The 23590-nt window shown below is 37.2% G+C and overlaps 1 protein-coding gene, 1 long non-coding RNA gene and 1 other non-coding gene across 7 annotated transcripts in view; 2 read left to right on the top strand and 1 right to left on the bottom strand.

Moving 5' to 3' along the window:
- Cfap97 (cilia and flagella associated protein 97) overlaps positions 1–19069 on the bottom strand; it is a 42167-nt gene extending 23098 nt beyond the window's left edge. Inside the window, exons 1-3 of one of the 5 annotated variants that reach the window (XM_013151660.3) lie at positions 18937–19012; positions 11504–11555; positions 8512–9554 (exon numbers count right to left, since the gene is read on the bottom strand). In XM_013151660.3, coding sequence (XP_013007114.1) covers positions 8512–9538 — 1027 coding nt within the window. In that variant the 5' untranslated portion in view covers positions 9539–9554; positions 11504–11555; positions 18937–19012. Of the gene's footprint in view, positions 1–8511; positions 9555–11503; positions 11556–18523; positions 18654–18818 lie in introns of those variants that run through there. The other 4 variants (XM_063234669.1, XM_003469192.5, XM_005003382.3 and 1 more) reach the window with 4 other exon arrangements.
- On the top strand, positions 2590–8160 carry LOC134472662 (uncharacterized). The gene is made up of 3 exons (XR_010042569.1): positions 2590–2778; positions 6277–6334; positions 8090–8160. It is a non-coding gene; the product is annotated as an uncharacterized LOC134472662 (long non-coding RNA).
- On the top strand, positions 7266–7372 carry LOC111756615 (U6 spliceosomal RNA). Its single transcript, XR_002791046.1, has one exon. It is a non-coding gene; the product is annotated as a U6 spliceosomal RNA (small nuclear RNA).
- Positions 19070–23590: the final 4521 nt, after the last annotated feature.

The raw sequence follows: 23590 nt of genomic DNA, 5'->3' as shown, positions 1-23590 counted from the left end.
CTTATTTTGAGACAAGGTCTTGCTACATTTCTGGTGCTGGGGTCAAACTTGCAATCTTCTTGCCACAGTCTCCCAGGATTATAAACCCATGTCACCGTACTTGGCTTCCCTGGATTATCTTTGTTATTTCTTTTACATACTTGGCATTTTACACTGTTACAAGTATGGTACTATAAAGTGAAGGGGTATTTTTAACCCACAATTAAAAACAGGTACAGTTGCATAAAAGTTAAATCATCTGGAGAAGGCAACAGAAATAGTAATTTAAATTACCCACTTGTTTTTTTTTGGTCTTTTTCATTTTTATCGGTACCAGGGATCGAACTCACGATTGCCTGCTTGCAAGGCAGGTGCATATGCCGCTGAGCTAAATCCCCAGCCCCAACCTACCCACATTTAATTCTAAAACTAACCAAGATTACAAAAATTACAATAAACATACACACTCTATAGGAAAAACGAAGAAATTAATGAGAATACATTTAGAAAGATACAGATGCGCTGTGTATATGAAATTATCTTGCTTCTAAGAGACAATTTCGTAGAATAAGGTTTCTAAGCATAATTTACTTATGTAGCAAACTCTTTAAAATGTAATTCTAAAGAAAACTGAGCTATTTTTCCTAAAGAAATTTTTACAGTTCTAAAACAGAGTAGCAAACTTTTAAAAAAGTTAATCTAACTCAGCTAAACACAAACACAAACCTAGCATTCAATAGCTCTCATTGTTGAAAATACATATATGGAATGCTTATATACTAATAGCAAGTATTACTATTATATTTTTTTAAAGTGGCTACATTGATACTCTTTAGCAAAATGCTATGTACGTTATATGTGTAATTGGCAATCAGAAATATATGACCCATGTTTTTTCCCAAAGATCATCTGAAAAATGATGCAACTTGAATAAACTTTCAGGGATACAGATGTATTTATATCCATATATTTAAATTTATATATCTAGAAATACTGCTTGTCCCTAATTATGCTTAGTGAAACAATTATGCCAAACTCTTCATAGATGCTTCAGTCTACTTTCATTAGTCACTTCATGAACCATTTAACATTTTTTACTAGAGAATCAGCTTTACTTTAAGTTAATAAAGTTAATATACACATAGTATTTTAAAAATGTGATACTTTTGTCCCAAATAAGTCTTTATTAATATTAGTTCTTTTAAAAAAATTCATCTTGAAGTCATATTACCCCTATTAAATAACAATGGCATGTGCTCTGTAAATTGTTTTTAAAGATTAAAAGTCCAACAGTTGTATCAAAGGTCATAATTCAAAGCAATAACTAAATTTACCAAATTTCTTTGCCTTCTTTATTAACAACTTGCTAGATGAGAAATTCTGTGACATTCTTCACGTTCCCTTCTTTTGAATTTGGGTAGGCAGGCTTGTAACTGCAGGGTACAGCCAAAATGATACATGACTTTCACAGCTAGGTAATAATAGGAGATGCAACCCCTCCCCACTCTGTTTGCTGGAAAACTGCTGCTTGGAGCACTGAGCCATCAGTCAGGTATGATCACCATGAGGCTGCCACACTGTGAAGAAGCCAACTCACACAAAGGGGCCAGGTACAGGCACTTTGATTCCAGTCATCTAAGACTGTCGCTTTACACAAGTTTTGTGGCAGTAACAGAGTAACAGTAAGTAAATAGTATAAGTAAAACAGTAAAAAAGTTAGCAAAACTTTGGTACCAGGAAGTAGAGTGTTACTGAAAAAAGCCTAAAATATATGGCACTAGCTGAAGACCTGGCAGCAAGTACTGCTGAAGATCCTGGAGAAAGAAGACTGCTGATGATGTGAGAGGACAGTGGCACACTGTTTAACAACATTGTTGACTGTGACGACAAGGAAAATGGCAAAAATTCCTTCTGCATTGATGGATCAAATAAAGACTGCCAACAGAACCACTGAATGTACTAATTTTCTTTCTTTCTTTCTTTTTTAAAGAACAGTCTTATTATATAGTTTAGGCTAGCTCTGAACTCATTATGTAGCCCAGCCTGGCCTCAAACTCAGTGATCCTCATGCCTCAACCTCCCAAGTACTGAGATTATGGCATGTGCCACCACAGCCAGCCTGAAAGTATTAATTTTATCAACAGTAAGAAGATAGAATAGAGAGAGAGGTTAAAAAAAATTCATCAGCTTTCAAGCAAAATTTATAAACAATACAAAACAGCCAGGACTTATGGGGTTTAGTATTAAAACTACTATTTGTCTCTCGTGTCTCCCAAGAGAAGATTCTCAAAACACTGGAAGAACTGTACCTGAAAATTCACCTGTGAGGAATCTCAGCTAGAGCTGATTTATGTCCTAGATCTTGAGGCTGGCGACATCTTTGGAAAAGGGGGAATACTGTTTTGAATATGGCAGGAACATAAGTAAATGAAGATCAGAAATAGGACAGAAGAGATATTAAGATGTCTACAAATTAACTGACATTCCTCCCATTATAAAGGCAGGATCTCCACTTTTAAACCTGGAAGCATTATGAGCATTTCAACCAATGATGTGTAAGGAATGATGCTATGTGACTTCAAAGGCTAGGTCACAAAAGGCAGTGAGATTCCTGTATTGTTTCCTGGAACGCTTATGCTTAGAACCTTGAGCTACTATGTAAGATACCCTGCAGCTGCCATAAGGAGGAAGCCAGGCCATGTGTGAAGAGGCCAGGCCACAAGGAGAGGCAGATCATATGTGGGCCTTCCTGTTAACAGCCCTCATCTTCCATTTGTCCTAATCTCAGGCACCTGACACGTGAGTAATTAAGCATTCATGTGATTCCAGTCCTAAGCCATGGGAGCCACCTCACTTTTTAATCTTTTAAGTGATGGTGTCATTTGTTATATAGAAAGAGTAACGATTTTATCACGTTTTAAATAAATATTGTGACAAGGGCTGGTGTTATGGTTTAGATTTAGAATGCCTCATGTGTTCAGAAGTCACTGGGGGTGTGACATGGGAGGGTAGATCTCCCTTCCCAGATCTTCCCTTCTCGCCCTGCTTCCTCATCACCATGATATGAACACTTGCCTCTGCCACACCCTTTCCCTATGCCCTTCCTGCCTTGCAGTCAGCAGCCTATGGACTGAATCCTCTAAAAACCAGGAATCAAAATAAACCTCTCCTCTAAGTTATGAGTATTGTGTCTAAGTGACTAGGACACCTGGGGATGTAGCTCAGTATTAGAGTGATGGGCGAGATTGCCTAAGGCTTTGGATTCAATCCACAAAGGAAGGAGAAGGAAGAGGGGGGGGGGGAACAAGGGGTTAGGAGAAAGGAGAGGAGGGTAAAAGAGGGAAGGGAAAAAAAAAAAAAAAAACCCAACACTGTCAGATAGAATACTTGTGGGACAAGAACTGCCCACAAGCAGAGAGTTAAGTTTTTCTGCTTTTTCATCTGATTATCAGTCTTCCTTGATGGTTAGACCTTCATCAATTTTACTGCCTGATTCTGCTTGCTCTTATCATAAGTTCAAAATCAATGACTGCTACATGTTTTTGGTATACCTGGCCCATTTACTAACAGAAACATCCTTGTATCTTCTCTTTAAGGACTTTCTGTATCTTAAATTCTATTTTGTATACCAGTAGAACCTGATACTTCTATTTGCTCCTTTTAAATGGAGATATATCTGGTGTATCTTTATTTAAGCTTTTACTTTTCATTTTTCCTATATCATTTTAAGTGTCTTTTTAGGTTGGATTTTGTTTTTGCTCTTTTCTTTTGGTATCTGAACACCTATATTAGCACAACAGAAGTCTTATCATAAAGAGCTAGTATTTCCTTTCTGTTTACTTTAATTATGGTAAAATACAAGGTGATTACCATCTTAACTTTATATACACAGTTCAGTGTGCTGTTATGTACCTTCAAAAGGTTCTGCAGCCATCACCATCAACTATCTCTGGAAAGCTGAAACGCTCTACCTATTGAAAGGGGAAAATCTCTATCTCCTCTTTCTCCAAGCCCTGGGAATCATAACTCTACTTTCTGTTTAATCAGAATTACCCTAAGAACCTTATATAAGTGGAATTATACAGTATTTGTCTGTTCTGAGAGTAGTTTATTTCACATAGCATAATTTCTTGGAGGTTCATTCACAGTGTAGCATATGTCACAACTTCCTTCATCTCTAAGGATACACAATATTCCTGGTTTTATTTTCAATACAGTGATAGTGTCTTCTGGTGAGTTTTAACTATTCATTTGGCTTTTTCCCCCCTTACAATCTTACATTTCTTCTTTTTTTCTCTCCTTATATTTAGAAAAAGTTCTTTTTAAAATTTTTTTCCTGTTTTAGAAGATTAAGTTAAAAAAATTTTCCTCCGAAAAAAGACAAAAAAAAATTTTTTTTCCTAAAATATTCTCTAAAGTTTTGAAGTACTTTAAATATTACACACATGTATTCTAGTTCCATTCTTCCAAAATTTCTTGAACTTTCTGGCCTCAAGATTCCTTTATACTTCTACAGGTTGAGGACCTCAAAAGAATAATTATATAGGTTACATAAATATATTGTTATTTACCATACTAGAAATTAAGAATTTAGATATTTATTCATTCATCTACAATAAACTGAGTATATAGTAATATAGAAATTTTATGAGACAAAAACATTAATGGATGGCTTTAATGGATGGCTTAAGAGAAGCCCTGTGGGTGTTCACAGCTGCTCCTGCACTGCTGTGCTGTCACTGTCAAATTACTCCACTTGTATCAGAAAATGTAAAAAGCAAGCCAAATTTAGAGATAGTCAAGGTTTTGTCTTTACAAATCCCCCTTAAAATCACTGAATTTGTTCCTGTAAGCTTTAAGTGTTACATTCTTTACCATGAGAGTAAGGCCTCTGATGACTTTTGCTTTTCTTAAAGGTTTGGTAGTTAGGATTGCTAAACCGATTTCAGGTCAGTCATTCCTTCACCCCGCCTCAGGTACATTGAGGTATATTCTCAGCCCTTTTTTCTTTTTAAAATTTGAGACACAGTGTCACTAAATTGCTCAATTACCCAGGCTGGGCTTGAACTTGCAACCCTCTTGCCTCAGCCTCCCACAATGTAGAGGTCACTGGTACATGCTGCAAAATGCCCAGCAGTATCCCTTTTCTTACAGGGTCTACCAGGCCCTGGGTCTTCCCCTTGCACAAGTCCCATCACTTCATGCTCTCCCATGCTGGTATCACCTTAGTAAAAAAATGCAATCAGGTTCCCTGCTCATCATGGCTTTCTCGGTTCCATTTCTTTCTTTTACACTTGTTTTTTTCTCCCAAAGCATCCGTTAGTGATTATTTCATACACAGCCTGTGTAGTACACTTTGAGACGACACATTTCTAACATCTCTATTTTTCCCTTTCAGATTCTCCCCAAGTGACTTGATATTGTATATACAAAGTATGAAATAAGACCTTCAAATTAATACTCTCCAATATAGAAGACTCATGCCATAACCTGATTTAAAACTTGTTTTCTATTCTTGTTTGATTTGAGACAGGGTCTACCTATGTAGCCTAGGCTGGCCTTGCATTACTAATCCTTCCTTTCTCAGGCCTCGGGTACTGGGATTACAGGCATGTGCCACCAGGCTTGGCGCTACTATTACAGATTTTAAGACCCTTTTTACCCATTCAAGAATTTATACAGCTCAAGGTTAAAGATCTAACTCCAAGCTTACTTTAACATTTACATAGCAAAGACAAGTTTGGAGTGGGCACGAGAAGCTCCCCAAGTCGGTCTCCCAAATGAGATAAAAGAGGCTAAATGTTTAGAAATATTACTAATATTTCAGGGTCTACTTTAAAATGATATATCTAACAATGACAATAAGCACTGATTTTCCTGTTTAGCAGTTCTCACAGAACCCTAGAACTCTGAATTTAGAATAGACCTTAGCAATGTACATCAATTTCATCTACAAATGAAGTAATTAACTGGCTTGCTTTTATACCCAGAAGTCTCCCCATCTTGCTATATAAGTACCAACTCAGCATTGTTTATTCCATGGTCTCTGTTGCTATGTTCAATTTTATATTGTTTTATTAATCTTCATTTCATATGCTTAATGTTTTATAGTCCAAATTTATATTTAATGAAAGTTCTTTTAAACCAGTAAATGTTAACACTGTTAGCTACATAAGCATCCCTCACTATCTGAATTCTTACCTAATATCCACTACAAAACTTATGAAATTTTTACTCACTCAAACTCACTGCCAGAATCAATGAATTTTTTTCTTTTCTTTTCTTTCTTCTTTTTAGGTACTGAGGATCGAACCCATGACTTGCACTTGCCAGGCAAACACTTAACGCCACTGAGGTAAATCCCCGGCCCAGAATCAATAAACGTTTTAGATGTATCTCTGTATATAATGCAGTAAAAATGTCCCAATTCAGAAAATGCAGACTACACCTGCTTTCTTGCCTCAGTTTTTCTCTAACAGGATCACAAACTGTCCTCAAAAAATTTTAAATGTGTTATACATTGTCATTATCATCTTCCCAACATTAAGTGAATGTATCTTCCAAGTAAATGAGGATTATGAAAAAAATGTAAGCCAATGGGGGCCTAGAAAAAAACTAGTCATTAGAAGCTGGAAGAGATAAACATAAGCCTGGCTGTGTAATCACTTCTATCATCACGGATTAGTTACATGGGAGAAAACAAGAAAAATTTATGAAAACATTCTTGGATCTGAAAAAAGCCAATGTATAAATGGAAAATAAATAATGATTTTTTTAAATATATAGATATAATCCTTAAAGTAGTGGACCAATAGTCAGAATTAATGTTTAATATATTTTATTATGAAGAATCCTTCGCAGATTGTCAAATTATGGATTCCAATGTCAGACACAGCAATTGGCAAAATGCCACCTTTGTCCTTGTGCCTTAAAAAGCCCCGGGCACCATTTACTGACAAGTGTCTCAGAACAGGGCTCTCCACTGTGCTGTAGTATGAATGAACCTTGCTTATACATTTCAGCATGCCTCTGTGTTGCCAGTTTTCCAATGTATTTTAATTATAAATTGAGAAACTGGGATATGATTAATACGTTTCCTATTTAAGACTTAAAAGTACACAGATTTGCTATATCTGACTAAACTTCAGAAACTGACTAGAAATGAATACTAAGAAACATCTGTATTTATTTTAAATAGAACAAAGTAATTTAGCATCATAATATACAGAGCATGGCTTTTAGGATTATTTCTAACAACTGAGTGCTGGTTAGAAATGCAGCTGTTTGTGCTTGCTTTGGCAGCACATACATTAAAATTGGAACAATACAGAGAAGATTAGCATGGCCCCTGCACAAGGATAGCATATAAATTCATAAAGCTTTCCATATTAAGAAAAAAAGAAATGCAGCTGTTTGAAGATAACAATAACAACAACAACAAAAAAGTCAGGCATGTGGCTCATGTCTATAATCCCAGCATCCGGGAGGCTGAGGCAGAAGGATTGTTGTGAGTTCAAGACCAGCCTGGGCTACAAAGTGAGCTCAAGGCCAGCCTGAACTGCATAGTGAGACACTGTCCCAAAAAGACAAAAAAAGATAAAAAAGAAAAGAAAAAAAAGCAGTGTAGCTGTTTGGGCTCTATTCTAGTTTTACTAAATAAGAATCTGCTTTTTTTTTTTTTTTTTTTTTTTTGGCTTTTTGGCTTTTTTCATTTTTTACCGGTACCAGGGATCAAACACACGACTGCTTGCTTTTGAGGCAGGCGCTTATGCCGCTGAGCTAAATCCCCAGCCCCAAGAATCTGCATTTTAAGATGCCAGAATAACTTACATGCATATTAAAGTCTAGAAAGCTCTGACGGACAGTTAACTTGCCATTAACTAATGTTCCTGCTTCTGACTCCCATCCTTAACTGTGGCCAGTTAAGGCCACTGGGGGGAATAACCTCATTCCCTCTGCCAATGACTGGTTCAGGAATGGACCATAACCCAATTCTATACGACACTAAGTGCAAACTGGCTGCATTCCAAGAGTCAGAGAAAGAGTCCGTTTCTCTTTGGACACTGTCATGTCTGAGGTAAGTAACGGAAATTATTGTGTGTGTTTCTAGGAGCCTGTGGGTAAAGACTGCACCATGGCTGGAAGAAGAGAGTACTAACCATTTTGGGTATAAGGTACTAAGTAAGTGTGAAGCTTCTAGTCCTAATTAGCTTTGCAATACAGTATGTTACCTAATAATGCAAATGATATTACAGATATTTTTATAGGAGAATACGTGGCAAAGTTACCAAAATATCAATGATTTCAAACAATAAAAGGTATCTACTACTACAAAAATCTGTGCAAATTCATAGCATTAAACACTTAAATATACAAAAAAACCCTTTTTTTTTTCAGAGAAAATCTCATTATACAGTTCAAGCTGGCCTCAAACTCCCAGTGATCCTCCTGCCTCAGTCTCCCGAGTGCTGGGACTAACAAGTGTGCACCATCACACCTGGCATACATACACATTTTTAAAAAGTAAATTACCTTTTAAAAGATGATTCAGGTCCATTGTGTCATGTAAGACTTTCTGCTTACACCTATGATCTGAATTGGAATCTACTGGTGACTTTGGGGTAAGACTAGACCCATGTTTTTCCTTCCCTTTCTTGGCTGTTTTCAAGTATTTTGAATCATTTTTTAAAACCTCGACATCTTCATAGACTCCTTGATTCACACTTTCCTGCCTTTTAACTTTTGCTTTTTGGTTACTTGACGTGCCTAGTTCAAAAGACTGAACAGGGCTGATGTCTGGAGTTGATAAAGGTGTCACATCTGTCACAGTATCTTCAGATTCCTCAGGGTAATCACCAATTTTTGGCTTAGAACTTGAAGGTTGTGTTCCTGTTGATTTTGTTCCTGATTTATACTTCTGTTTTGGTGATAAATGGGCTACTGAATGTTTCCTTGATGATGGACGTGAATGAGATTTAGAGGTATCAGGTCCTGTATCGGAACAGTCTGTACCTAAACTTGAAGATGAGGAAGATAACGAAGAAGAGGAAGAACTAACTTTGGAGTATTTTTTATTCATGCTTTTTTTAAAGTTATGAGATGGTTTAGCTGACTTGGTCCTCACATGATGCTTTTTTCCATCATCACTGCTTTCCTCTCCGTCTGTGTAGTAATTATCCTCACCTTCTTTTACAATTCTGGGAATTCTATTTGGAATGGGCAAATGTATTTTATGTCCTGCTGTAGCATCACACAATTCTTCTGATCTTGAATTGGTCAATGATAAAGAACTTCTGGTTTCTGTATCATTCTCTACAGGGTATTCATCTAGAAGATTTTTCACTTTTCTTTCATTTCCCTTGTCAGTAAGATAATTTTCCTTTGTTTGTACCCCAAATGTCAAGCTCACATTTTCTATATCCTCATCTATTCTCTCTTTAGAATCATCATTTTGCTTGTCAAATGCTAAGTTATTTTCACATTTCTTTGCTTCTTCAAAGTCACTATCGAAGAAAGAATGGTCCACTTCACCATCTGACATGTCTTCAAACCGATCCATGATGTCAAAAATGTGTCTGAAAAAGAGTAAAATGTAAATATAAGATTAAAAATAATTTCCAAAAGCTGTTTTTGTTAATATAGTGTTACATAATTTTCCCAAACCAAGAAATCTGGTTGATATAAAGAGAAACATTATAAAACAAAACAAAAAAAAATAGTAAAGTGATGACAGAATCTAGGGGTACTATCAATTTACACCAACCTGACAAGTTCAAAGAAAATTATAGATCATAAAGGGAGGCATGGGCTGGGGATTTAGATCAGTACCTCTAGTGCTTGCCTGGTAAGCACAAGGTCATGAGTTTGATCCCTGGGACCAAAAAAACAAAACAAAACAAAATCATAAAGGCAGGCATATCACAAACTTGGGTATCTAGGTGAATCATAAAATAAACCAGCCTTCTATAAAGACAGTTTAGAAAAAGAAAGGATGGTACTAAAACCTGGTAAGAGCAGCTAAGCCAGTCTAAATATTACTCTAATCCAAGTAGTACAATAAAGATTGACAGATTTCCATATTTAAGCACTTGTTGTCTTTGCCCTATTCTGTTCCTTCACTACAGTTATCAAGGAAACAGAAAATAAAACATTATCCCTATTAACTGTAAAGCCTCTGCCAAGCAACAGTGGTACATTCCTATAACATTGGCTACTCAGAAAACTGAAACAGGAGATCACAGGTTTGAGCTCAATCTGGGCAATCTAGTGAGACAGGATCTCAAAATGAAAAAGCAAAAAGGGTTGGGGATGTGGCTCAGTGGTAGAATCAATTTTGAGTACTGGGAAAAAGAGAAGCAGCAGCAGAAGCAGTAGAAAGACATCATCCTGGCCCTTTTTATTGAGTAATAAACCTAAGGTACACACACAAAGTAGCTTGGAGTCAAATTTCTAATTATTTAATCACCAGCTCCATTTTTGGGTGTAAATGCTGGGGCTGATTGACTTGGTAACTCATCTGTGCAAACAGATAACCCCCAGGTACTGGATTCACCAAACTTACTCAACACCACCTCCCAACCATACAACATATTAAGTGGCAAACCAAGAAATAAATTAATAATCGTAATAAAAATTACCTGTAAACTCAACAAGTCAGAGACATGGATACTACATGACGTATCAAGGCCACATCCCAGAAAAGCAGGCCTGTGAGCTTTTTATATCTACCAGGCCAACAACTAGTGCAACTCCCTCACTTGGACCCAAAGAAAGGGTACCCAACAATATGGGTACAAGGATAACACATCATCTCATCAGACTACCTGCCAGTTGAATCACAAAGTTGGCAGGTGCGGACTCTGGCTTTCTGCTGCCAGGCCTCAACTCTACTCCATCTCCATGCTTGATACAGCCCAGTCAAACTGTCTGCTGTTTAGACTTGGGCTCTGAACCAACTCTGTCCTCTCAACAAGTCCTGTGTAGACCCTGGCACTTCAACCTGGTCTGTAATCTTACCCGGGGCTGTAATCATCTGTGGGCTGCTAGCCTTCTATAACCTATACATTACTGTATGACATGTGATGTATGACTTCAGTGTGACATATACTACAATTACAATAAAACTTGCAAATGTTTATCACACTTGCTATCAAGTAAAACCTAGTACTCAACAAGATACAGCTAACAAAATTGAATAGTTCGTGAATTTATTATTCAGTACAGTCTGGAGGTGGAGTTAGGAGAATCAAGTTCAAGCACTGAACAATTTAGCACTGAGCAATAATAAAGAGAAAATATATATAAAATTAAAATAGTAATTCTGTGGAAAGCCATGAGTCCACAATGACACATAAGAGGCACAAGTAATATCTAGTATGTTAAAGAAAAAGTATATATATATAAATATATATATAAATGTTTACAATTATTTGTAGCCAACAATGCAATTCTGTGCTCTCTCTATTCAATTTATGACTAACTCCATCATATTAAATCAGGCAATAAAAGATTATGTAATGCATACCCTAACAGCCAGCATATTTTGCAGCCTTTAGTTGTTTAAGTGACTCTCCAACCTAAGGGAAGACATAAAAACAAGTATAGCTATGATTTACAAATAAAGCAAATTTCTATTACTATGTGATATGTTAACATATGTGTTACATATGTTAAGCATATGTAGTAATACATTTCATCATCATTAGATAAATTTTGTCTGCCTTTAAAGATCTGAAGACTAGAAATTTACATGTATTAGCCTTGTACATTTGTAATTATTTTACACGGTTCCAATCAAACCCAGGGCTTCAAGTAAACAAGGCAAGTACTCTATTGTTGAGCTACATCCCCAGCTCTATATTATGTAAATTTAACTGTAATCTTTTAAATGCTTGAGAATCTGGTTGGCTAAATTGGTAAGTTTAGATTTACTTGGTTTATAAACATATCTTGGTACACAGGAATATTTTCTGTGTTAGATCTATACATGCTCCTTTTTAGGTGTTTGAAGTATTTAAGAAAATTAAAATACAAAGCCAGGTGTGGTGGCACATGCCTATAATCCCAGCATTCAGGAGGCTGAGAAGCAAGAGGATTTTTGTGAGTTTAAGACCAGCCTGGGCTACAACGTGAGCTCAAGGCCAGCCTGAACTCCATAGCAAAGCCAAAAAAAGGAGGTTGTGATGGTATATACAATGTTCAGTGAAATTTAATATATTTTATAAACTAAGTGAAGACTAAAGTACAAATGAGTTTCAAAATTTTAACATAAAATTAGATTTAAATGGAAATATTACAACTGTGTAATAGTCATGCATTTGAAACAATCTCAGTGTCTACTAAAAGGACATGGATAAATAAAATATTGTATAAGCATATGCAGTATCAGAAAAAATGGTAAGCTGAGAGCTACAGAAATAATGTTGACTAAGTAGAATTAAATGAGCAACAACATATTTTAATTGTATAAAACTTAAAACATACACAAAGCAATGCTACGCATTCTTCCTGAGCATAGACATAAAAAATTACAAAGCATAGATTAGAAAGACAGACCTGAAAAAGCTAAGAATCTAACTTTATGATAAGGGAAAAGGATAAGTTGGGGGAAAATAGACTGAAACAGGGACCTTTAATCATGGGTCATCACGAACCTAAAGACTATGATCATTACCAATTTCTGTTCACTCAAGTTCATAAAGAAAAACAAAGCAAATCTAAACAGCCTCTGACTGGACACTTTTCATAACACCCCCAACATACCATTAAACACCCCCAAAGGTTATCTTTATTGGTAAGATAATTTACCTTTAAAAATAAAACGTAAAGTTCTGAAATAATGGAGTCATGGTTATTGTTTATTCCTTCCTCACTCTGACATGGTTAAGACATCCTTGCAGTTAAAAGCTTTTATCTGTTTCTTCAAATTTCAAAAAAAAATGGTTTCAACAGATAACCCAGAATAAACTGCGGATCACAATCCAATGTAAAATGAATTTAAATCTTTAAAGAATACAGGGAAATAATCAAATGTATTATTTATGAGGAGGTAACGTTTCACTAAATACAGTATGTATACTGTACTAGGTCTTACTGTAAAACCTTTTTTGAAGCTTCCAGGTTTGAAATGTCACTGGTCTAAAGACAGGAAACTGTAACCAAATGGCACTATACTACAATATAGGCAAGAAAATGGAATGAACGTTTAAACTTTGAGTGATACTAAAGACAGTTTCAGCAGTTTCAAGTGTCTTGGCCGCTATTACATTGTGTAGGACAACTCTGCTTTGTTAATGCGTTGAGGTAACATTGGACTAGATCAGGAAATAATTTAGGAAGCACTGTAATTTTTTTTTTTGAAGCACTGTAATTTCAAGTGCAAATACAGAAGGGGATGTTTTCTTAAAATCTGAAGAAACTGAAAACAAAATTATAAAATTATTAAAAAAAAAGATGACTATAGGGTAAAGATGAGTTCTTAAGCAGAAAGAACAATTTTAAAGTCATGATAGTTATAAATTTTTATTAAGGGTTTGCTCAGATTTAGTATATCTTCAGATAAATATCAGTGACTATTTCAATGAGTATTTACACTTGATTTTACTGGGCCATACATTGATAGAAAAGCTTATATTTCCCTAGTATTTGGGGGGGGGGGATCAAACTCACAACCTTGTGCTTGCCAGGCAGGCACTTATGCCACTGAGCTAAATTCCCAGTTCTTTCCTAGTATTTTTAACCTTCTAAAAAATGAACTAAAAAAAATCAATGAGTCAATCATCCAGATTATTCCAGTCCCACTCCTCAAATTATTTAAATTGGAAGCAAATAAAACTTACTAGCATAAGCAAACTTCCTTTGTATTACTGCTATTATTCTATCACTAACAATTAAATGTATTTACTACATGCTAGCAATGCTCCTTGTACAACCTTAAGACATTTTATCATACCAATTTACCAGTAAGAAACTGAAGAATAACAACTTGTACAAAATTACACAGTAACGACCACATTCAGGATTCTAAAGCAAGGATATTTAGATTATATTATTTATTACTGTACTATTCCGCTTCCATAAGATTAAAAACTAAGGTTTTCTTTTTTGCTTTCATTCTATTTTATCTATGATTTCTTTAATGGAAAAAGTGGGCAAGATAAGACCTTTCCATCACAGGGATTTTTTCTAAGGACAACAGGACCTGATGAGCAAAATCTGTTGTTAAACGGATGATTTGTATAGTTAAAATTAAATACACATTCTAGTGTTTCCCATTCATCTTGCTGAATATATTTATCATGCAGAAGTTTTCCTCTATCAAAGTAAACTGGAATAAACCTTAGCAGAATAAACTAAATAAACTGGTAGCTCTAGCCTTAAACTCTGAATTAACTAGTGGATCACACTATTTCAAACTGTGACCAAACTCCCTTTTCAAAGAAGGTAGTAGAATTCTGAAGATATTTCTGGCAAGGATCTGACAATTCTGAAAGTGGTTAACTTTGAAAATTTCCAGCATATATATATGCGTGTGCGTGTGCGTGTGCGTGTGTGTGTGTGTGTGTGTGTGTAAGCAAATTACTCTTATTAGCAATTTCTAGCAACTTGAAATGTTGGAATTCATGCTCTTCCTAATCCCTACTCTCACAGTTCCCCAAGAGTCAACTCTGAAAGGATTTTACATCTCTCCCAATGACAAATTTTAGGTGTCAGGATCACTAAATTAAGGAATACCTACAGAATTGGTAAGTTCCTAACACATCCCTTACCTTAAGAATGAAGAAATCAAGGCTTAACAAATAAATAAAAGTGATTTAACTGCTTTAAACTGTTAGTTTGAAATTGAAACATTTTGGATTAAGGAATGCTCAACCTTAACAGAATATAAGCTACAGGAAGGTGAAGAGGTAAATTATAGTGAAGATCTCAGCTTAAAAAGAGAGATCAGGGCTGGAGATTTAAGCTCAGTGGTATAAGTGCTTGCCTTGCAAGCACAAGGTCATGAGTTTAATCCTCGGTACAAAAAAAAAAAAAAGAAAGAAAAAGAAAGATCAGTGGAAAAAAAGCTGGATCCAGCAAGTGGCAAACTATAACACAGAAACCAAAATAGTCATATATTATACTGGGATAGGATTATATAGTATTAGACAAGTTCATTATATTTTGTGTAGTCAATTTTTTAAGAAGCATTTAATTCTAGGTAAAGAGTGTAGAATCTAAGTCATGATTAATGGTTTACAGAACAAGAGACCTGTAGCAACAAATAAAAGTAATGACTAAGGGAAAAGGAATGTTTGCATACTTTCATTTCAGGACCAAGACATTAAAAAAGATTTAAAATTTGCTACCTGTAGTTCCAAGGTAGAATCTGTATCAACAGATAGGATGCACAAAACAACTGTTCTAAGTTTAACTTAAGAGTTGCTCAAAAACAAACGGGCTACTTTCCAAGAAGATGAGCCTTCAGTCCCTAGACCTGCTGAAGCAAAGGTAAGATGACCACTTGCAAAAATAATTCCCACTTTCCTAGAGAACAGGATCTGTTTCAACCCCCAACTAGGTCTAAACCTCAAGATCTGTCCAGAAGCCATAGGAAACCCTCGTTTTTCATAGCTAACAGTTTCCTTCCTTGCTTTTGAAGGGGATCACAACATGCTACCCCAAATTATGCTATTTCAGCATTAGGATCTTTTAAAGCTGAGGGCAACTGAATACCAACAAATCAAAGGCCTCCCACAGCTTACTTTCTCAGAAAAAATGAAAACTGTCATAATTTCTCTTTCTCAGAGAAGGTTTCTGGCCTTGGAAAAGAAAGCTGGCACTGCGATAACTTAGCACAATCCTTCCTGAGACAGCTCTTACTTTCCATTAGTTCCCTTTTTTGTATCCTCTACAGGCCTAAAACCCTTTTTTCTTTGCTTGTTTTGTTTTCACACGTACTACTCTGTGTTTAAAATGATTCTACCTTGGGTATTAATACTTCTTTTCCAGGAAGGCCCCATGTCATAAAATGTGGCAGCCTTTTCCCCTATTCCCTCTATGTCTTGCCAATTTAATTTCTAGGAGCCCAGTTGCAGGACCTAGGAGGATCCAGAGGAAGAGGTTTTCTTCCCCCTCTACTACACCTCTCTCTTCACTAGACTGGTTAGAGGAGCCACCAGCTCTACAGTGCTTGGGAAGCTGAGATGGGAGGATCAGGAGCCCTGGAGTTCCAGACCTTTGGCAAAATAGCAAAACTTCTTTAAAAAAAAAAAAAAAAAATCAGGCTGGTAACGTAGCACTCTTGTAACTCTGGCACTCAAGGAGGCTGAAGCAAGAGGACAGCAGGTTTAACCTCAGACTGGGCAACGTAGAGCAATCAGGTCTCAAAAAATTATCTAGAGATGTAGGTAAGTATAAAGACCCCTTGGATCAATACCCAGTACTATTTTTGTTCATGAACACTCTGCCTATACCTTCAAGATTTCTACCTACTTTACCTTCCAGCAGATTTAGTGTTTCTGTTTTAATATTCAGATCTTTAATCCATTTTTCACAGGAAATACTTCCCAGAATCAACAACTGGGACCTTGTCTTATTAAAGTTTATGCATGTCAAAAGAAATCTCCAACAGAGTGAAAAGAAAACTCACAAATTGGGTCTTAGCCAACTGTCTCTCAGGAAAAGAACTTCTATCTTTAACACATAAAGAATTAAAAAAAAAAACAAGTCCCCAAAATTCAAAGACCCAATCCAAAAATGGGCATCTGAGATGAATATACACTTCTCCACTGGGAAAATAAATATATTTAAAAATGTTCAGAATCATTGGTCATTAGAGAAATGCAAATTCCATCTCACTTCACAAAGAATGGCCAAAATCAAGAAATCAGTAACAAATGCTAGTGGGGCTGTGGAGAAAAAGGAACCCTTCTCCATTGCTGGGTGGAGTGTAGGCTGGTGCAACCACTTAGAAATCAGTGTGGAAGTTCCTCAAAAAGCTAGGATTAGAGGTCCCATTTGACCCAGTACATAAGAATTGAAAACATCATACCACTGTGATATATGTGCATCCATGTTTATAGCAGCACAATTTGTAATAGCCAGATCTTGGAAACAACCTAAGTGCCCATCAACTGAGGAATGGATAAAAAAGGTGGTTTTTTTATACAGTGAAGTACTACTCAGCTATAAAAAGATGACATCGAGGCTTTTACAGGTAAATAGACACAATTTAAGACCATATTCACAGATGAAATAAATCAAACTCGCATGTGTAAATACCATATTGTCTCCCTAGTATAAGAAACTGAAAGAGCAAATAAGATCCGAAATCTATAATATTGCGTAAAAGTAAGAAATTGCTCAAAGGGCAAAAGTAACTGGGAGAGGGGAAAGGAGGAAAGAAGGAAGGGAAAAGGAAAAAGACAAAGTTGTATAAATATACGTAAGAAAGCTAAGATGACTATACTACTAATTCTATTCTTGGAAAAGAACAATTAATACTCCTTAGATAACTGCATGTCTATATCTGGTAATTTAAGCAACCCTTCTGAAGTTAACAATAGGCAATATAACAACCATTGTTAAATTCCTACCTTGTTTTGAAAGCCTATATTGTTATTGTTTGGGGTTTGTTGTTGTTAGTCTCTTCTGCTTTTTTTTTTTCTTTTTTCTCTTTAAAAAAAAAAAAATTCTCCCCTTACCACAGTGAAATGGTGGTGGTGAAGGGGATTCTTTACTACCCCGGGTGCTAATCCTTTGTACCCCAGGGCCTAGAGGAGGACCTGACAAGTTATTAAGTCATTTAAAGAATGTTTATCCCACAAGGTCTGGAGTTAGGAAAGGTGAGATCGAACCCTAGTTCTGGGCTGTTACTTATGTGGGCAGGAAAATCACCTTATTTTCAGTTTAGCTTTCTGACAGTTTCCCTGCCTTTTCCCTCACTCCCTTCAGATATACAGCAGATACTCTTGTAAGCCATCTGCTTCCGAGTGGTCACAGTTCAATAAAAGTGCACTGCCTACTGTCTGGAAAACGTCAGGTTTACATTTAGATCCACAGTGTCTGACAAATAAGGCTATTGTTAGGATTTTCAAGTGATTTAGTGCACAGGAAAATGTACCCAATAATTCCATTCACTAAATTCGCTAGTAACACTTCAAAATTAATTAAATTTACAGTACACAATAAGAACAATGTAGCTTCACAAGATTCTCTTTACAATACAATGGGAAGGGGTAAAATTAAATGACAATTCATTGGATCATAACCCTCTGGTGCTCCATCAAGGTGAATTTTTGCCAAGGTTTTTGAGTGTCTCTTTGACACCATTTGTGTACTCAGGAGATGCCAGCAATGGAAATACTAGAGCTTTCACAAGATATCACAAAAAAGTACAACAAAACTTTTTTTTTCAAACTGTCGTTTTGTTTCTGTGGCACTATATTTCGATAATATATAACAGTATCCCAAAAAGATACTCAGGTTGGGTAACAAAAATCTTGGCCCAATATAAAAATCTGTTATCAATGAATTTGAAGCTCCGTCCACGACCCGCTCCGACCTTGAGAGGAAGCAGAGCCGCCTAAGCTCTCAGGATACGCGTTCAAGTCCGCGGAGGTAAGCACAGCAATCAGAACCTAAGCTCCGAAGGCGACAACTCACTTCGGAGGCGACCCCGGCCCGCGCCACCTCCAACACGTCCGGGGAAAGGTCCGCCATTCCCACCCGGACGGCTTTGTCATGGTTACACCCGCGGCCGCGACCAGGAGTGTGGGCCGACCTAAAGGCCGCGGACGGAGGGCGGGGACCGGCCCGGTACGCCTCCCGACCTCCCACGCAGGCTTCGCGATACCCACCCCAAATGCTAGCCGTTGCGCGGGTTCGGAGACCGCAAACGGATCCCGAACGGGTGGTAGGTTACGGCGGGCTCGCCGCCCACAGACACCTAGAGGGCAGAGTTCGCGCCACGCTCACCTGGGAACCGGGGCGTTCGCGGGCCCGGGCGCACGCACGCACGCACGCACGCAGACAGCTGCGCGCTCTCGCGGGCCCGCACAGGTCTCCCTGCAGAGTGCGCATGTGCATGAATCCCAGGCGTAGCCTTCCGGAAGCGTAGCCAGTTGAAAGGGTTAGCCGGAAGTGGGTGATGAGCGACCCTCGGCTGCATCTCAGAGCGCGGCTTTGAGAGGTACCCGACAGTGGGCTCCACCCCAGAGTGATGACAGAAGGAGGAAAAGGTTAAGGGAGCTGTTGCCCAGGACATGGTCAAAGTATTTCTGCTTCTTCCTATTATCCTGTGAGAAGAGTAGTTTTAGTTTTCGTGGATTATTTGTTCTAGTTGTCTTTGAAATTCGTTATTAAAGCCACAGTAATGAAAACGTAGGGCTATTGTATGGTGATTCACATCAGCAAAGTTCATTTGAAATTGTTTGTGATCATGATCTCCTGTGGACCAAGGGCTGCTAGCACATTAGAAAGTCTTTCTACTGGTAAAGGAGATGTAGTTAAAATAATCTAAGAGGAAAATGATCTGTGCTGAATATATCGAAGGCCTTAATTTCATGTTGCATTCAGGCACACTATAGGAGGTATAGAATAATGTTACGCCAAAAATATCCACCTTCTAATCTTGAAACACACACATATGTTACCTTGTCAAACGAATTTTTCAGATGTGATTAGGATAGAAATGGGAAAGTTAAATCTAAATTATCCAGTGAGCACAATATAATCACGAAAGCCCTTATAAGGAGATAGGGAAGAAGTTCAATCAGTAGGAGGCGCTCTGACACTAAAGCAGGTAAGAAGAGACAGTGATTCAAAGAATGCAAGCAGCCTCAGGAGGCTGAAGCGGGAATTTTCCCTTGAAGAAGGAACACAGGCTTGCAGATGCCTTGGTTTTAGATTTCTGACCTCTTAGAATCACAATCCAATAAATTTGTGCTGTCTTAAACTTCTAAGGTCATTTGTAATGGTGAAAATAGACTAATATACAAAAATGGGACACTCATATAGTAGGTACTCATGAAAATGTAAAGAAAGTACAGATTTAACCATATATTAGGGAATCCCACTAAAGAATTGTCTTTTTGTATTTCTTGGACCTAACTACCAACAAGTACAATACATGAAATCACTTATCTGTTCTTTTTGTTGTTAAAAGGATTTCACTCAGTTCTTGATGAAACCATGTGGGTTTCATTTAATTCCCAGGGATAGGAACCTTGTGGTCAAACATTTGCTACTCAAAGGACCTGAGTAGAAACTCCTCCAAAGAAGACATACAAGCCAGGTGTGGTGCAACATGCCTGTAATCCTAGCCACTGAGGAGGCTGAGGCAGGAGGATTGTCAGGAGTTCAAGGCCAGCCTGGGTTACATAATGAGTCAATGGCAGCCTGAAGTAGGTAGTAAGAGACTATCCAAAAAAAAAAAAAAAAACAAAGAAGATACACAAATGACTAACAGCACAAAAAAAGATACACAGCATCACTAAAATCAATATCAAACGTGGTGTCATTTCACCCCCATCAAGATGGCTATCAGAAAGATCCTCCCTGCAAAAATTAAGTAACAGAAAGTACAACAGTTGGGCAGGGATTTAGCTCAGCAGTTCACGTGCTTGCTTGATAAGTGCAAGGTTTCGAGATCAACACTCAGTACCAAAAAAAACCAAAAAACAAAACACCACAGATTGGCCAGAACAGGCAACAACTGGAACCCTTCTTGTGCACTCATTGTGGGAATGTAAAATACTGTGAAAAAGTATGTGACATTTCCTTGAAAACAGAGCATTATTGAGAATTACATAACCGAACAGTTCTACTGTGGGATACGCTCAAAACAACTGAAAACAGCATCTCAAACACATCTGTGTACCCTTATCCATAACAGCATTATTCACAATTGCTGAAAGATAGAAACAACCTAAGTCTCCCATCAACAGATGGATAAAATGCATGCACACACAAAATTGAATTTAATTGAAACTTAGGAATGAAATTTGATATATACTAAAATATGGATGAAATCTTAAAAGACATTAGATTAAGTGAAGTAAGCTGAACACAAAGGCACAAATATTGTACGTGTCCATATGTATGAGATTATCTAGAATAGGTTCACAGAAATAAAGCAGAATGATGGTTCCCAGAGTTTGAAGGGAGGAAAGAATGTGGAGTTGTTTGGTGGGTACAGAGGTTCAGTATGGATTGGTAGAAAAATTTCTGGAGATAGGTAGTGGTGATTGTTGTATAAGAAAATGAATGTACTTAATGTTGCTAGACCATAAATATAAAAAATGTTTAAAATGGCAAATGTTATGTATATTTTATAATAAAAAATAATTTTGAGGTTTATATCTTAAAATGATTTTGACTTTTATTGGTGTGATGAATTTGTCTCGTCCCTGGTGTCTTAGTCTTTTCAGGCTGCTATAACAAAATTCCATTGGCCTAGGAACTTATGAGTAATAGATATTTATTCGCATAGTTCTGGAGGCAGGGAAGCCCAAAATCAAAGTGTGAGCAGATAGGGTGTGTAGTGACAGCCTGGTTCTTGGCTCAAAGACGGTTCCTTTATTCGTGTGTCCTCACAAGGTGCAGGAGGCAACGCAGCTCCCTCGCCTCTTCCATGGGCATTGATCCCATTCGGTTATGCAGTGCCCTCATGACCTAATCACCTCCAAGTAGTGTCACCTCATAACACACTGGTGATAACGTATGTTTCAACATAAGAATTTTGGACAGCCATTAAACTGCGGAGGACCAGCATCATGCAGTGTAGAATAGGCAATAACTGATATTAATAAACTAGCTCAAGAATAAGAGTCTGTCCTAGGCTTATATGACTTGTAATGAGACCCATGGCTGGCTTATAGGCAGATTAATCTTTAAGCCAACTGCCAGAATTGAGACCAGCAAATAGTCTGTTAAATTCTGATGCCTCAAAGCAAAATAACATAGAAGCTAAGGACTTGATTATCCAAATTTCTTCTAGCTCAGTCTTCACTGTTTCTCAGTTCTTGAACCTTGACCCTGTTAGTAGTTCACTCCTACTGCTTTTGCAGCCCACTCACGCACTCTCAGTCCAGCTGTGCCTCGTGGTCTTAGTCACTGGGCTTTGATTATCCCAGTGACCCTTGTAGCTAACACACACCTCTTGTCTATGTTTGTGTTTTATTCTGTCATTGTACACCTGAGCAGATCAGTGGTCCTAGGCCAGGGATAATAAACATTCAGACCATATCTGATCACTGACTATATTTTTCTTTGCTTGTGACAAATAAATTAGAAAGTAGATCAAAAGTTTATTCGTCAGTACTTATTTTGGACATATTGACTATCAAGTCATAATTTATTTGCTTTATAATTTGTAATTGCTAACATTGGATATCAAAATCTGAGTTTGCATTTTTTCTTTTATGTTGTTTTATTTCTTGAAAATAAAGCTAACCTATGTGAGTAGGATACCAAATTTTCAACTAGCAAAAACAGTTTTCTGTTCTCTTCCTTGTCCCTATCTTCACTCAAGCTCTTTTTGTTTCCTAAGTAGATGGGACCAGATAATGATTATCAATACCAGAGAAAAGAAACGTGAATTTTAACTTACTTTGAAGTGGTGAATTACTAAATGTGATTTGGGTGAGCAGCTAGAAACTGACTAATATAGTCTGTCAAATTGTGGCAAATCATTAAAGTAATAGAACAAAAACCCACATGAGGCTGCTCCTTTAGTTACTCCTGGATAGGCCATATGATTGGGCCAAGGGGACATTAGCAAATGTTAAAAAAGCAACAGTTTAAAACAACTTGTAAGTGTGTGTCTCTGTGATTGTCCTCTGAAGAGGCAAAGCTAACCCCTTGGAGGATAAGAACAGAAGGAGCAAAGAGAAACCATTTCAACAGAGGTTCAATAGACTAAGCAGCCTCTAACCCATGTAGGTGCCAGAGGTCCACAACTTCAATTAGTGACTCTGAACTAGAAGGCTAGACCTAGTTGCCCCCAGTCCACAGTTCTGACTCACAAAATCATAAATAAATAAGATGGCTATTATGGGGAGTTGGGTGTAACAGTAGATAATACATGTTGTTTCCCTGAATTTCAGGTTAACACTTAGAGAAATTGAAATTATCTCTTTTTTTGTGATATGCCCTTGTTGAATCTTTATCTTGAGACCAGCTAACTTAGTTTTCAATGCTTTTCTTTGTAATTGTTTCTCTTTAAAGATTAATACATGAGAGGTTGAGGCAAAAAAGATAGCAAGTTTGAGCCCAGCCAAGGTCATTTAGCAACTTAGGTGGGCTGAGGATGTAACTCATTTCAACTCATTTCACTATAGGCTGAGGCCTATAGTGGCCTGTGAGGCTGGAGATACCTCAAAGGGCATGATAAGGCCACAGCTAAAGACACCTTGGCTCCAACACTAATTAAGTAGAGACTGTAGCTACAGGCATCTCACTCCTGCAGTCTCAATCCTACCATAAATGTTATCTTGGAGATGAGATGGTTCTCCTAAATTGGCTTAACCCTGGATTCAGTCCCAGGTAAACCTCCTCCCCCAAAACACAAAAGATAATATGGAAGTATTGTTTATAAGAAAATTTAGAAGAGTTTATAAGAAAAAGAATT

The sequence above is a fragment of the Cavia porcellus genome, unplaced genomic scaffold, assembly GCF_034190915.1.
Source record: "Cavia porcellus strain 051 isolate PalLab524CR breed Dunkin Hartley unplaced genomic scaffold, mCavPor4.1 scaffold_24, whole genome shotgun sequence".
NCBI classification, from domain to species: Eukaryota; Metazoa; Chordata; class Mammalia; order Rodentia; family Caviidae; genus Cavia; species Cavia porcellus.
Note: the sequence above shows the minus strand (reverse complement) of the source record. Positions and strands in the feature narration are given on the sequence as shown.